Below are 14,489 nucleotides of genomic sequence, written 5' to 3'. Positions count from 1 at the left end.
GGGAAAGACATGCTCTGTCAAGGGCAATGGAGACTGATGTGCAACAAGAGGGATGTTTGAACCCCCAAGAGAGATAAGCACTCATTCATTCGCCAGTGCAATTGAAACTGAACAGTCATTAATAATTGTTAATGAATCTCTTGAATAGTACTGGATTCCATAGCTAGAATTGTCATAAATAAAACAAAGTATCCTATATTTACTGTTGGAAAAATGTGAATACATATATTCCCACTGTGTCTATTCATCTAGCAAACTGCTTTTAAAAATTAACTATATTAATAATGTTATAAATACATTAGCCTTGCAAATATCATGCAACTATCCACCTCCATCTTGTGAAACATTCTGATATAGCAAGGGGAGAACAATGCAGGAATTCACATGTTATAATCACCTCATTATCCAGTCTAATCTGTGCCTTCCTCGCTCCGAGCTTTTTCAGGGATCGTGGACGAGGGCCTGAGGCTTCCTCCTGTAGAGCATTTTCTGTTTTTGACTGAAAGGGGGAAATCATTTTTATTCTTTCAACGTCACAATTTGCCAGCACCCCACAAATACCATGTATAAAAACTAGTTCAATGGCTTGCATAAACAACCCACTTTGGGAAGTGCTATGAGCAGAGACTATAAATTGCACCTCCAATTTCTAACTAGATATAGATTTCAAATTTTAAATGCCTGCAACAGAATAATTAGCAGTAAAAATTTAGGTTGGAATCCTGATGCTGCCATGACAGCAAACATTACTTTTTCAAGCAGGTCATAGGAACAGCAAACACAGAGAGCAGCAGCAAACCAAGTTTAAATTGGGAGATAAAGCTGTTCTTCCATTCCTATGCCCCTTGAGAGCATGAAGAACAGCTTTATCCCATGATGATAATGATGATGATCCATTGGAACTTGTGCCACAAATACCATCTGCCTGTGACAAAACACTGGTGGGATCACAAGCTTGAAAATGTTACAGAAAATGAACACGTCAAACTACTCTGGGACTTCTGAATGCAGTCTGATAAAGAGTTTTGGAGCATAATACTCCTGACCTCATGAATGAGGGGGGGGGGGGACAAAGTATGAATCGTCGATGTTGCAATCCCAGGCAACAGCAGAATTAACTAGAAGAAACTGCAAAAGCTTACACGATACAAGGATTTAAAGATCACACTGCAAAGACTCTGGCACAAGCCAGTCAAGGTGATCCCAGTGGTGATCAGCACATTAGGTGCAGTGCCTAAAGACCTTGGCCTGCACGTAAAACAATTGACACTGACAAAATTACTATCTGTCAACTGCAAAAGGCCACCCTACACAGTGTCATATGTTCTGCAGTTGATGGTGGTTGGTGATAGAAGGGTTAATGTGAGTATTAGTTCTAGAGGGTTTGGTAATCTGTAAGTGGGAGTTCATGGGTGAAAGCAATTAGGGATGGAGGTGTGCAGGAGATGGGTTAAAGCTGGGTGTTACTGGATTTAAGGAGCTAACCTTGAGACTGATCTTTGGGAGAAAAATATCTGTTGTATTTTGGTGGTGGATGCTGCTGGTTTTCCCCCCAGGTCTGTTGGATTTTTCGGTATCCTGACCTGTCTCCTGTAATCTTGGAATCCTGGAACCTTGAACCTTTGGACTGGCTTTTGACTACGGTATAGACTCTTGATCCCTGGACTTTGTTTATTGAACTCTCGGCATTTGACCACTGGACTGGACCATTTTGACTACGGAGTTGTTTTTGCTATCAGTTTTTGTTTATTCTGTGGCTGGGTGCTATCTTTATGTTTTGGTCTATTAAAACAGCCAGCAAGTAAGTGCTGTTTTAATTAAACTATTTGATAAAACTGGGAGTTTGATTCAGCTCTACCTAAACAAGGTAGAGCCCTGGCAATGTGACACACAGATCTGCAGGTGTTATTTGCCAATACATCATATAGTCCTAGACACTTGGGAAGTGTCTGATGTGTGATCGAATACAAAAGCCAGCATAGTGATCTTGTTTGCTGTGTACTAATCTTGTTGTGTATCAAATAATAATAACTATTATTATTATTATTATTATTATTATTATTTATTTCTTACCCACCTCTCCTCATGGCTTAAGGTGGGTAAGAAACAAAGATGGTTTTTGATGAGTCTCCTCCCTTCACTGCATCACAAAAAAGCCATTGCACTGTTATGACCAAACCACCTTTTCCACTGGTCAATGGAAACTTGACTTAAATTACTTCTTTAACTATTAAATATTACATTAACTAGACCCTATATTTCAGGGCTGTAAATCACAAGATTTTGCATCTCCAATGAGCCTGAAATTAAAAGCCTTAATCTGGCAATTTGCCATCAAACCTGATTAAGGACACACTAAAGAGCCTAACACTCTGAAGGCATCAGATCCCATGTGATCCTGGAAGCCATGCAGTGTTAGTATTAAATGCTGGGTTGCAAAGAATAAAAGGTGCTGTAGCTTACATTTCAGAGGAAAGCAATGACAAACCTGAGTATTCCTAAGAAAAATGTACAAAATGCACAGGATTGCCATAAATTGACAGGTGACTGAAGGCGGATGCACACAAAGTGGAATGGATTCTCACTTTTTAGTCCAATACACTGGGCTTCCTTTTGTTTATACTAAAGTTACTCTGTTTATACTCAAATTTAGTGAGCACTGTGTCCAGACAGCTGTGCTATCCAGTCTTCCTGAAAAGGAATCATGGTTTTACCTCAATAAGTTCATCATTTATTACCCTAAGGAGATTACTTTCAACTTCAGTCCATTTTGGCTGAGATGCCAGTTGTGACTGTAACAATGATGACAGGAAAAACTGCCAAGTTGACCTTTTTTGCCATGCAGCATTCTGGATGAAGATTTTGTGTAGCATAGGAGATTGTGGCATGACTTGAAGACAGACAACTGGAGAGACCCTTTAGGATCCTACCACAGCTGTTTATTCCAAGTCAACCTGTGACCTGGAGCATACAGACACAATTTCCCAATGTCCATAACTACAATGTCCATAACTACAATGTGAATGTAGATTTTATATTTAGCATCTAACTTGCAGGGGCCTGACCCTGGTAAAAAATCGTGATTAGCTTTCAATTCTAGAAGCAAGCAGGTCCTTGTAAGTTTTAAACATGTATTTCTTTTAATTTACAACCATTCATATTTTTATACAACTATGTGTACTTAGGGAAATGCAAAGATACAGAACGGGGGACACCTGGCTCAAGAGCAGTATGTGTGAAAAAGATCTTGGCGTCCTCTTGGACAACAAGTTAAACATGAGCCAACAATGTCATGCTGTTGCAAGAAAAGCCAATGGGATGTTGGCTTGCATAAATAAGAGTATAGTGTCTAGATCCAGGGAAGTCATGCTACCCCTCTATTCTGGCCTTGGTCAGACCACATCTAGAATGCTGTGTTCAATTCTGGGCACCACAATTGAAGGGAGATGTTGACAAGCTGGAATGTGTCCAGAGGAGGGTGACCAAAATGATCAAGGGCCTGAAGAACAAGCCCTATGAGGAGCGGCTTAAAGAGCTGGCCATGTTTAGCCTTCAGATGAGAAGGCTGAGGGAGACATGATGGCCATGTAAAAATATGTGAGGGGAAGTCATAGGGAGGAGGGAGCAAGCTTGTTTTCTGCTGCTCTGGAGACTAGGATGTGGAACAATGGCTTCAAACTACAAGACAGGAGATTCCACCTGAACATTAGGAGGAACTTCCTGACTATGAGACCTGTTCAGAGGTGGAGCTCTCTGCCCTGGAGTGTGGTGGAGGCTCCTTCTTTGGGGGCTTTTAAGCAGAGGCTGGATGACCATCTGTCAGGGGTGCTTTGAATGTGATTTTCCTGCTTCTTGTCAGGGGGGTTGGACTGGATGGCCCATGAGGTCTCTTCCAACTAAATGATTCTAGGGAGGTCATCAGACAGGGAGAAACCATCTCCTTATTCTGTGTAGTTTCCAAAATAATAGGCTCTCTACCACTTGAGCTCACTTTAGAAGGTTTGCATGTATTTACTCTCACCCGTGCTGCTTTCAGTTTCTCTCTCATGCGTTCTCTCACAGAAGTCTCAACAAAGCTTGATTCTAAGGCAGAGGGAGGTGGAGGCAAACCTACAAAAAGAATATATTGCTATTGTTATTACTACTGTTGTTATTTTGTAACAAAATCAATCCCACATCCTACTGAAGTTAGCAAAATAATTACAACACAATGAAGAAAGCATTTAAAATAAGGTTTGCCACTGCTAAATCAAACTGCAACAAAGCAAATACTATCTGATCTACTTAAAAGGCAACGTAGAAACATTTAAGAACATTACCCTCCTGGATCAGATCAAATCCATAGACCTCAGTCCATCTGGTAAAGGATTTGCATCTACACACTCACTTTTGTGACATATTAATGATAGCTATCTCTAGCTCTTTGTTTTCACTATGGGATATTTTTGTATGCGATTTCCAAAATGGCTCCCACTTTTACAGATCCCTGTGACTCCTGCCAATGACAGATCTGGATGAAATCTAGCACACACATCCTCATGTCCAATAAAAAATACTGGTGGGCTTTTTTAGGGGGATTGATTCTGGATTTTGAGAGTTATAGTTTACCCCACATCCAGAGAGCCCCATGACTCCCACTAACAATGGATCTCAGCCAAACCTAACACACAAACCCAACATAACTAACTTTTAAGTGCTGGTGGGGTTTGGAGGGGATTGATGTTGGAGGTTGGGAGTTATAGTTCACCCACATCCAGAGAGCACTGTGAACCCAACCAACAATGGATCTGGACCAAACCTGGCACACATACCCAACATGACCAACTTTGAACCCTATGCAACAAAATTGGAAACATTTTCTGTTCCTGGTTTAAAGGCATTGTTTCTTGTTTAATTGTGCTTTGAAAGTAGTTGTTAAATTGTTATACTCCAGAAATTTCATTTTTGTGGCCGTCAAAAACTATGTTGAATTGGTTGGGACTCTACGAGACATTCATTGAAAAACTTATAGCAAAAGGTGCCCCAGGATGTCCCGCAAAAACAAAGTTTTTGCAGTGTAATAAACCTATTCTGTGTTTCTTATGATAGATATGAAATGTCCCAGGCACAAAAATCATGTTACATAGTATAATCAAGTTATCACCACTGGTTTGCTATCAACTTATCTCCCTCCTTCTCTTTTGTTCTCATTCTCAATACAGGCATTCTCTTATTTGATGGGTTAGGGACCAGAGCATTGCCAAAAATTGGAAATTGTCAAAATGCAGAACGAGTTTTAAAGATGGTGGAGTAGTGATGAGGCAGCTACAAGCATGAGAAACTGATCCATGTGATTAGAAAATATGGAATGGGAGAAGAGAAGTGAGTGATGAATGGAAATGGGTGGGTGGAATAAAGCGAGAACAGCTTTCTAATGAAGTAGATCTGCACAAAGCTCAAAACTATGATTAACCCCCATTTCCATTAGGACATTTCTGACTGGGTGAGGTTTGGAGTGGAACGGGATGGCTGGAGTGGAGGATAGAAGGAGTTTGGGTTGCTGCCAAAAGAACAGATAATTGAAAAGCAGATAATTGAAATGGGGAGGCTGTTTGTATTGTAAATTGTAAAATACCCCAAATGCCCTGTCAGAAAGGCTATAAACCAGTGGCTCTCAACCTCTAGGTCCCCAGGTGTTTTGGCTTACAACTTCTAGAAATCCCAGCCAGTTTACCAGCTGTTAGGATTTCTGGGAGTTGAAGGCCAAAACATCTGGGGACCCACAGGTTGAGAACCATTACTATAGATACAAACATGAAAATGGGTGATTGAATTGTCTGGTCCCACAAAATATAATGCTTACAGGAAGACTGGAGAGAAAACAAGAAGTTGGGTTGTTGTAGGTTTTTTGGGGCTATATAGCCATGTTCTAGAGGCATTCTCTCCTGACGTTTTGCCTGCATCTACGGCAAGCATCCTCAGAGGTAGTAGGATGCTTGCCATAGATGCAGGCGAAATGTCAGGAGAGAATGCCTCTAGAACATGGCCATATAGCCCGAAAAAACCTACAACAACCCAGTGATTCTGGCCATGAAAGCCTTCAACAATATATTAAACAAGAAGTTGATACAACATGGAGTGCATACAGAAAGAACTGGGATGATTTTCCAAGAGGGAAAAACTAGGGAAGTCAGAAGTATTGCTTTCCAAATTTGGAGATGGATGGGAATACTGGGCCAACAGCATTAGTCCAATTGTAATCCCACACACAATGCAGCCATTCCGAAATCCTAAAAATTTAGTTCCTTCTGATCTATCTCTTGATACTTTTCCCAGTGCCTTTGTGAAAGATCATTTTGTGCATGGCAATAAACACAAAGAGCAGCATTCAAGGAGCACTTTCCTTACAAAAGGAAGCACTTGAAGCTAAGAGGAAAGAACATGCAGATATTCTGTCTCCTTGCCTGAAAACAGTTCAAGTTCACATTATGATGGTCAATGACCAGCTCATGAGAAGAGGGACACAATCCTACACAAATACATCAATGCTTGAAAATAAAATCAAGAACAATGAACAAGATTTCTTTCTGACAGACTATCAGGTCACTAGTTTTTGTATGCAGAATTGTGTGGACCCCTAAAACCAGAAAGTTGATAAAACTGTTGTAAGACAGAACCTACGTGAACATTCTCACAGCAACCATATAGACTTGGAATGAACTTCACAATGTTTTCATCTTCCCGCATTTGTCATGGGAATAGCTGTCAAAAACTAAAACACCACTTCCTCATTATCCACAGCTGTTTTCTATTCCCTATTAGTCTTCCTGATTAGTGTATTTAAATACTGCCAATGTCTTGGAGTTAAAAGGACAGTTCTGAATCCAAGAGAGTGTAGAGATTAAACAAAGGGAAATGGGAGGGGTGTTTTTTTGCCAAAGGATGTTTAAAAAAGGAAAATATGGAACAAGACTCAGAGGAGAATGAAAGTATCTTGTTGCAATTGTTAATCATTCCATGGATGTAATTTTATATACGGGCTGTCATTCTGGGATAAGTATTAAAAAAATAAATAGTAAGTTGAGTGACTTTTGTGGGATATTAAGTTAAGTCTGGACATGCTGGGATTTCCCTCTCCCCCACCCACACAGCTGTCTTGGGACAATACCTAGCCTTTACAAATATGATAATTAAGTTCTATCATTACAGAAAAACAGAGAAGCAAATTAAAGGCATTTATAAGAGAGCAGAGAACAGAATTCAGAAAGGCTTAAAGAGATCAAGAGTCCTCTTTCCTTCAATCCATGCAAATCCTACTTCCATGTAAGAAGCAACAATTTTGGATCTCACATGCCATCCATGACAAAGCATGTGAGAAAACATTGATTTCAGAGTCAGGGTATGGGAGGCCTCCTTCAAATAAAAGAGCCCCATGAGAATGTTAATATACAATTAAGAGTTACCTACATTACAGAACATTCATAAAACTATGGTCTATTAGGCATATTGGCTAAATGTAGTCCTCATATTTCCTTTTTTTTATGTCAGGAGTTACTTGAGAAACTGCAAGTCACATCTGGTGCGAGAACTGAAGGACGTTACCCAGGGGACGCTCATATGTTTTGATGTTTTACCATCCTTGTGAGAAGCTTCTCTCATGTCCCCGCATGGAGAGCTGGAGCTGACAGAGAGAGCTCATCCACACTCTCCCCAAATTCGCACCTCTGACCTGTCAGTCCTCGGTCCTGTTGGCACAAGGATTTAACCCACTACACCACTGGGGGTTCTTATAAATACCTTATGATCAACAGGGAAGGCAACTGGTACTGCATACTCTGTTTCTGAGATTTTCGGAGATCTCTGGATGGCCACCAATTGATTCAAAGTACTGAACTAAGAGTGCATCTATACTGTAAAATTAATACTATCTGATAAAGTTATAACTGTCATGTCTCAATGTAGTGCCATCATGAAAGTTGTAATTTTACAAGGCCGCTAGACTTCTTGGCCCAATAGTGCTGGTGCCTCACCAGAATACAACTCTCATAATTCCAGAGCATTGAGCCATGCCAGTTAAAGTAGTTGCAAACTGCATTAATTCTGCAGTGTAGCTGCAACCCTGGTTTAGTCTGATGTTGAGAAAACTGCTATATGGAAATCCAGCTGCATCATTTAATCCAGAGGTCCCCACACTAAGGCCCGGGGGCCAGATACGGCCCTCTAAGGTCATTTACCCGACCTTCACTCAGGGTCAACCTAAGTCTGAAATGACTTGAAAGCACACAACAACAACAACAACAACAACAACAACAACAACAACAACCCAATCTCACTAATAAGTTTATATTTGTTAAAACTGTTATCCATTTTAATTATTTTATTGTTTTAAGGTGGCTGTTTGCACTACAAATAAGATATGCACAGTGTGCATAGAAATTCATTCATGTTTTTTTCAAATTATAATCCGGTTCTCCAACAGTTCGAGGGATTGTGATCAGGCCCTCTGTTTAAAAAGTTTGAAGACCCCTGATTTAATCTATTCCCCACCACCATGCAACAGCACAAAACAAAGATAGTATCTGCAACAACCTGGCATCATAAACAAAAGTTACATAAATACATAGTGGTTTAGAATGCTTTTGCCCATAATTCTGGAGGTAAATAGCATGGAAACTATTGTAGATTATAGGAAATTATTCTTGAAGTGTACAATGCCCATATTAAAGCAACTTTACCGGCTGCCACTAAGTTTACGGTCCCAATTCAAGGCGTAGGTTATGACCTACAAAGCCCTAATGGTTTGGGCCCCACCTATCTTCATGATTGCATTTCCCCCTATGAACCAGCATGGGCTCTAAGATCCTCCGGGAAGGCCCTCCTCTCAGTTCCACTGCCTTCACAAACACAGCTGGGACGAGAGAGTGCCTTCTCAGTGGTAGGCACTTGACCTTGGAACACCCTCCTCAGGGAGATTAGGCAAGCCCCTACACTGTCCTAGATGTTCCAGGTGGCATTTGAGAGTGACTAGTCCCTAACTATAAATGGCCACCAGATAGCACTCTGTTTTGCCCTTCATCCACTTCCCCAGCCCTATGGTATGCTGTTTGCACTATTCCTTGTCCAGCCCCTTTATAGCTTGGTCACGCCTATTTTAGTAATCCTGGTCATTAGTTTTTGTTAAATCTTGTCTAATAAAGCTTCAATGCAATCCGTGTTTTTCTTTTTACTTTTATGTTTAGTGTGTTTTTATCTGGGTTGTTGTATTTTATGATGCTCCTATTTTAATGTCTCTTGTTTTATGAATTGTGCTTGTTTTTATGTCTTGTGGACATTCTGCCCCATATGTAAGCTGCCCTGAGTCCCTTCGGGGAGATGGCGGTGGGATATAAGAATAAAGGTATTATTATTATTATTGAAGAGTAATTTGGCCTTTTGTGGTTCCAAAGAAAATGCTTGGGAAATGGCTGCATATTATAATGTGCATACTAACTTTATATATTTCCCTGATTTTTAGCTATAAAATTTACATTATTACATTTTTTTAGTTTACAGTGATAAAGTAGTATTGATTCCCTTCTTGAAGTGATAGCAGCTACTCAGAGAGACAGGCATTTCTCTAAACCACTCTGCACACATTGACTCAACACTTACTGCGAGGCGTGTGAACACGAGTAGTTTCCATGGTGTATTAGCCAGGATTGTTAGATGGTACTTGTATGGTCTTTGGCACCTAAAAGACAGATTGGGAAGAAAATAGATCATAATAATTGCCAAGTGCTTAACAGTAAGAATACCAGATGACCCAAATGACTATTACTTCCCTGTCAGTGTTCTGAGCATACATAGGTAATGTATGCTCAGGGAGACCTTTAAGGAGCCCCTGGTGGCACAGTGGGTTAAAGCACTGAGCTGCTGAACTTGCTGACTGAAAGATTGCAGGTTCAGATCAAGGGAGCGGTGTGAGCTCCCGCTGTTAGCCCCAGCTTCTGCCAACCTAGCAGTTCGAAAACATACAAATGTGAGTAGATCAATAGGTACTGCTCCGGTAGGAAGGTAACAGTTGTCCATAGACACCTTGGAGGTGGCTATGGCCAACGCTGGCTCTTTGGCTTAGAAATAGAGATGAGCACCAACTCCCAAAGTCGGACATGACTGGACTTAATGTCGGGGAAAACCTTTACCTTTACCTTATAGATAGGAGACCTTTACTGCAAGACAGTGGATTGCATCTGAGTTCTAGTCTGGGGGCAAGGTGACACAATGAAGACAATTTTGCACTGTTTCTCTGTGGAAGACTTGAGGAAGGGAAACAGGTGACTGTTGAGTCCAACCTGGACCAAGGATTGAATACAAAAAAATAATGGATGTCTTGCCTATCTGTAGAGCCATGGCACCAAGCAGAACCATCTACCCAAGACCCTATAGACATGCTAAGGGAATGCTATGATGATGATGATATTTCTTTATTTCTTACCAACCTCTCCTTATGGCTCAAAGCAAGGAAATGTGCACATTGGAATTATATGTTCTCTAAATGAATGCTCTGTTTTACATTATCTGTGTTTGAGGCAGTCTGTGTCATCTTTACTCAATATTTTTGAAACTGGGAGAAGCTAATTCGAGAGATAGAATAAAAGAGCTGCTCTTCCTGCCCCGCTTTCTGTAGAGCACCATCACACTCACCTATGACTCCCAGGAGTTTTGCAGTTAGGTTCCTTGGTGCCAAGGAAGATCAAATGTAAGGGCAGAATAACTGTGTATCCCAATCTAATGACTATGTAACTTTTATTTGGAGTGTGACTATGTTTCAAGCTGTATTTGTGATTAGAAAATACATTGTAGATGTGTAGTGGAAAGAAGGGAAGAGTGGGAAGAAACCTGTCTAGTGCAGAGTTTCCCAACTGTGTGTCAGGTTTAGTCCCTAGGCTTGTTGTATGCCCCCCCCCCCCAAATAAACGAAGGCTGCCAGTTGAACCCTCTTCAGACAGAAAGATACAGTCAATACCAGGCATCGTCAAACGTTGGCCTTCAACTCCCAGAATTCCTGACAATTGAACAAGCTCATTAGGTCTTCTGGTAGTTGGAGGCCCAAAGAGCTGGAGGGCCACAGTTTGAGGATGCCTGGTCAATACAGTTAAAGCCCGCCGCCCCCCAAACAGTCATCCAGCTTCAGTTCAAAAACGTCCAGAGAAGGAGACTCCACTGGTCTCTCAAGCAGTCTAGACTTTACTAGGGTTTGAAGAGACCCCCAAAGAACACCTAGTCCAACCACCTTAAGCCAACACAAGACTCAAAGTACCCATGTTTTCCATGGAAAACTGGAAAAATAAAAATTTATCACTATTAGGAAGGATAGCGACAATTAAAATGAAAATACTACCGAAAATGATATTTATTTTTCAAAATTTGCCAATAATAAGAAATATGAAATTATTTAAAGATTGGAATAAAGATATAAAGAAATTTATCTGGAACAACAAAAAACCAAGAATCCATTATAATAATTTAATAGAACAAAAGGATAAGGGAGGACTAGCAGCGCCAGACCTGAAACTTTATCACGAAGCAAGCGCACTGGTCTGGGCCAGAGATTGGGCAATGCTAAAAAAGAAAAAATTACTGACATTAGAAGGAGTAGACCTAAGGGGAGGGTGGCATCTTTACATTTGGTACAAGGGAAGGGAAAAAGAAAAATTTTTTGGAAATCACTTTGTGAGATCCGCAATCTCGAAAGTATGGGAAAAATATAAAAAGAAATTCCATACAAAGACACCATTATGGGTTTCACCATTGGAGGCAACTCAAAGGAGATGTATGGGATGGAATGATTGGCCAAAATATAAAGAAATCTTGAAAAACCATCAAGGAGAGGTAATATTAAAGGAACAACAGGAACTAATCACTATAGATAAAAAAATATCATGGCTACAATACTGGCAAATCAAAGAGAAGTATAAATTAGATAAAGAAGTAGGGTTCTCAAAGGGTAAAGATTTTTGGGATAAAATACTAGAAACAGAAAGGAAACCGATAACTAAACTATACAAACAGCTTTTAGAATGGCAACTAGAATCCAAAAAAGACAAAAACTACATGAAAAGATGGAATGAAAATCTAAGAAGAAATATTAGACAATCAGAATGGGAAGAAATTTGGAGGAAAAGATTAAAATACACATATGCCACAGACCTTAGGGAAAATTGGATCAAGATGTCATTAAGATGGTACTTAACTCCAAAAAAATTAGGGAAAATATATAATAACACAAGCTCGACCTGCTGGAAATGCAAGAAGAAAGAAGGCTCCTACTACCATATGTGGTGGACCTGTGAGAAAGCGAAAGAATACTGGAAGAAGATACAGAAAGAATTACAAAACATGTTAAAAATAAATTTACCAATGAAACCAGAATTGTTTCTCTTGGGAATGTATGATAACAATATAGAAAACAATAAAGACAAAATACTATTCTTAGCATTAACGGCGGCAAGGATGTGCTATGCAAAAAAATGGAGGCAGATAGAAACACCAGAAGAAGAGGACTGGAGAACGAAAATGCTGGATATTAGTAACCTAGATAGACTTACTTTTCTACTATTGAAAAACAAGGAAAGTGGAAGAAAAGAGACAGATTGGAAAGAAGTCACCGAATACCTAAGGAAAAAGATGAATGAGACAAGGATTTAGAGGAGAAAAGAAGAAATTAAGGATGAAACTCAAAAAAAAGAAAAAAGAGGGGAAAGAAATCTCAGAAGAGAAGAAGAATAAAGAAACTTTTTCTTTTTTCCTTGTTTCTTTTTTTTTCTTTTTTTTTTCTGCTTAGATTGTATATTCTATGACAAGATGAAACCGAATGAACAGAAGATTTTTGGAAGACACCAGGAGGTCGAAATATTCCTATTTTATCCTATCTTTTTTTCCTTCTATAACTTATTTTCCTATCTATCCTCTACTCCCATCTCTACCCCTCTTTTCTTTTTACTATCAATTTTCTATTCCTTCTTTTCTCTTTCCTCTCTTTATTTTCTCTCTATTTCTTTTCCTTTTTTTTACCTATAAACATACTATGTATGGAAAATTTCAATAAAGATTATTTAAAAAAAAAAAAAAAAGACTCAAAGTACCCATGGATGGCCATCCAGACAGATTTAATCACTACAGAAGTCGAGTGTTGGTGCTGTTCAAATCTAGATACAGTTCTAACTTTGGCAAATTCAGTTGCAATAATTAATTACCACTAATTTCCTAAGTTTCTATTTTTTTAAAAAAAATTAATGTATTGGCAGTGACATTTGTGATGAACCACATGGATCAGCTATTGAGGAAAGTACTGGCAATCCCCAAGTTACAAACATCTGACTTCACAAATGACTCATAGTTAAGAACAGAAATGAGACAACAGAAAGTGCGAGAAATCTACCCCTTGGAAGGAAAATTCACTATAATTACATATACTATATTATATCGTACCGCCTTGAATCACTGATAAGGCTGAGAGTATAGTAAATAATAGTAATATAGTAATATATATAAATGGTATAGTACAATATAGTAATATATAATACTGATATGGTACTATGCTAATAATATAATATATTGTATGTATATATATCTTGTAAGCCGCTCTGAGTCCCCTTCAGGGCAAGAAGGGCGGCATATAAATGTCATAAATAAATATATCGATAATGGAAAATTGGGGAGAAAGGGTGGATAAAGTAGGTAGTTTCTCACTGTAGTTTCTTCCACTTTAAAAAAGGGGGGGGGGGCACAAGCAGTTTGTAATGCATAGCAGACAAAGAGGTCTTTGCATGTACAGCAGAATAATATATGCTGTAGCAGGGAGACTTTGGAAGGCTGAGCTAGACTACAGAATGAATATAGCTGGGTTCAGTGCTGGGAGCTGTGGTTCTACAGGGCCTTGGGCCTGCTCTATTGGGGCCTCCCCACAATTCAATAATTGCAAGGAGCTCCAATGGGAGGAACTCCTTCCGCGCGCACGAGCTTCGAACGCGAAGAGCGCGCGCTTTTCCCCGGGTTGCTCTTGTTGCACTTACCTTTTTGCTTGCAAGGAAAGGCGGGGAGTCACGAGAAGGTTTCCCAGCCGTGCAACGAAGGCCTTTTCCCGGTGTAATCGCCTTCAGCCCGCCTTCAGCCTGGGCGCTTGGCAACGAAGAAGCAGCGGGAGGAGGAGGAGGAGCAACAGCAAGAGGAGGAGGAGCTCAGAGAGTGGCCTCAAAGGCCTCAGCACTGGGCCCGCCTTCGTCCTTCCTCCAGCCCAGAGGGAAGGAAGAAGCCCAGCATCTCTGTGTTTGTCTTCTTCCTCCACAGTGCATTATATACTCAGGTACCTTTAACAGCCTCACTAAACTACAAACCCCAGAACTCTGCAGGAGGCAGAAACCGGATTAGAAGTGGATTTTTTCTCTCTAGTGCAGTGATTCTCAACCTTCTCAACTCCCAACTATAACATCATTTGAGTTGCTACTTCATAACTGTATTTTTTTCTACTG

General features: G+C 40.0%; 1 protein-coding gene across 9 annotated transcripts in view; it reads right to left on the bottom strand.

The window, feature by feature from the left end:
• CC2D2A (coiled-coil and C2 domain containing 2A) overlaps positions 1-14,188 on the bottom strand; it is an 82,489-nt gene extending 68,301 nt beyond the window's left edge. For 6 of the 9 annotated variants that reach the window (XM_067468979.1, XM_067468980.1, XM_067468983.1 and 3 more), the window contains exons 1-4: positions 14,034-14,187; positions 9,631-9,709; positions 4,022-4,110; positions 398-499 (exon numbers count right to left, since the gene is read on the bottom strand). In XM_067468979.1, the coding sequence (XP_067325080.1) occupies positions 398-499; positions 4,022-4,110; positions 9,631-9,661 (222 nt within the window). In that variant the 5' untranslated portion in view covers positions 9,662-9,709; positions 14,034-14,187. Of the gene's footprint in view, positions 1-397; positions 500-4,021; positions 4,111-9,630; positions 9,710-14,033 lie in introns of all 9 variants that reach the window. The other 3 variants (XM_067468975.1, XM_067468981.1, XM_067468977.1) reach the window with 1 other exon arrangement.
• Positions 14,189-14,489: the final 301 nt, after the last annotated feature.

This window comes from Anolis sagrei, chromosome 5 (assembly GCF_037176765.1).
Source record: "Anolis sagrei isolate rAnoSag1 chromosome 5, rAnoSag1.mat, whole genome shotgun sequence".
Taxonomy (NCBI): Eukaryota; Metazoa; Chordata; class Lepidosauria; order Squamata; family Dactyloidae; genus Anolis; species Anolis sagrei.
The sequence above is the reverse complement of the archived record's forward strand: the minus strand, read 5'-3'. Positions and strand labels throughout refer to the sequence as shown.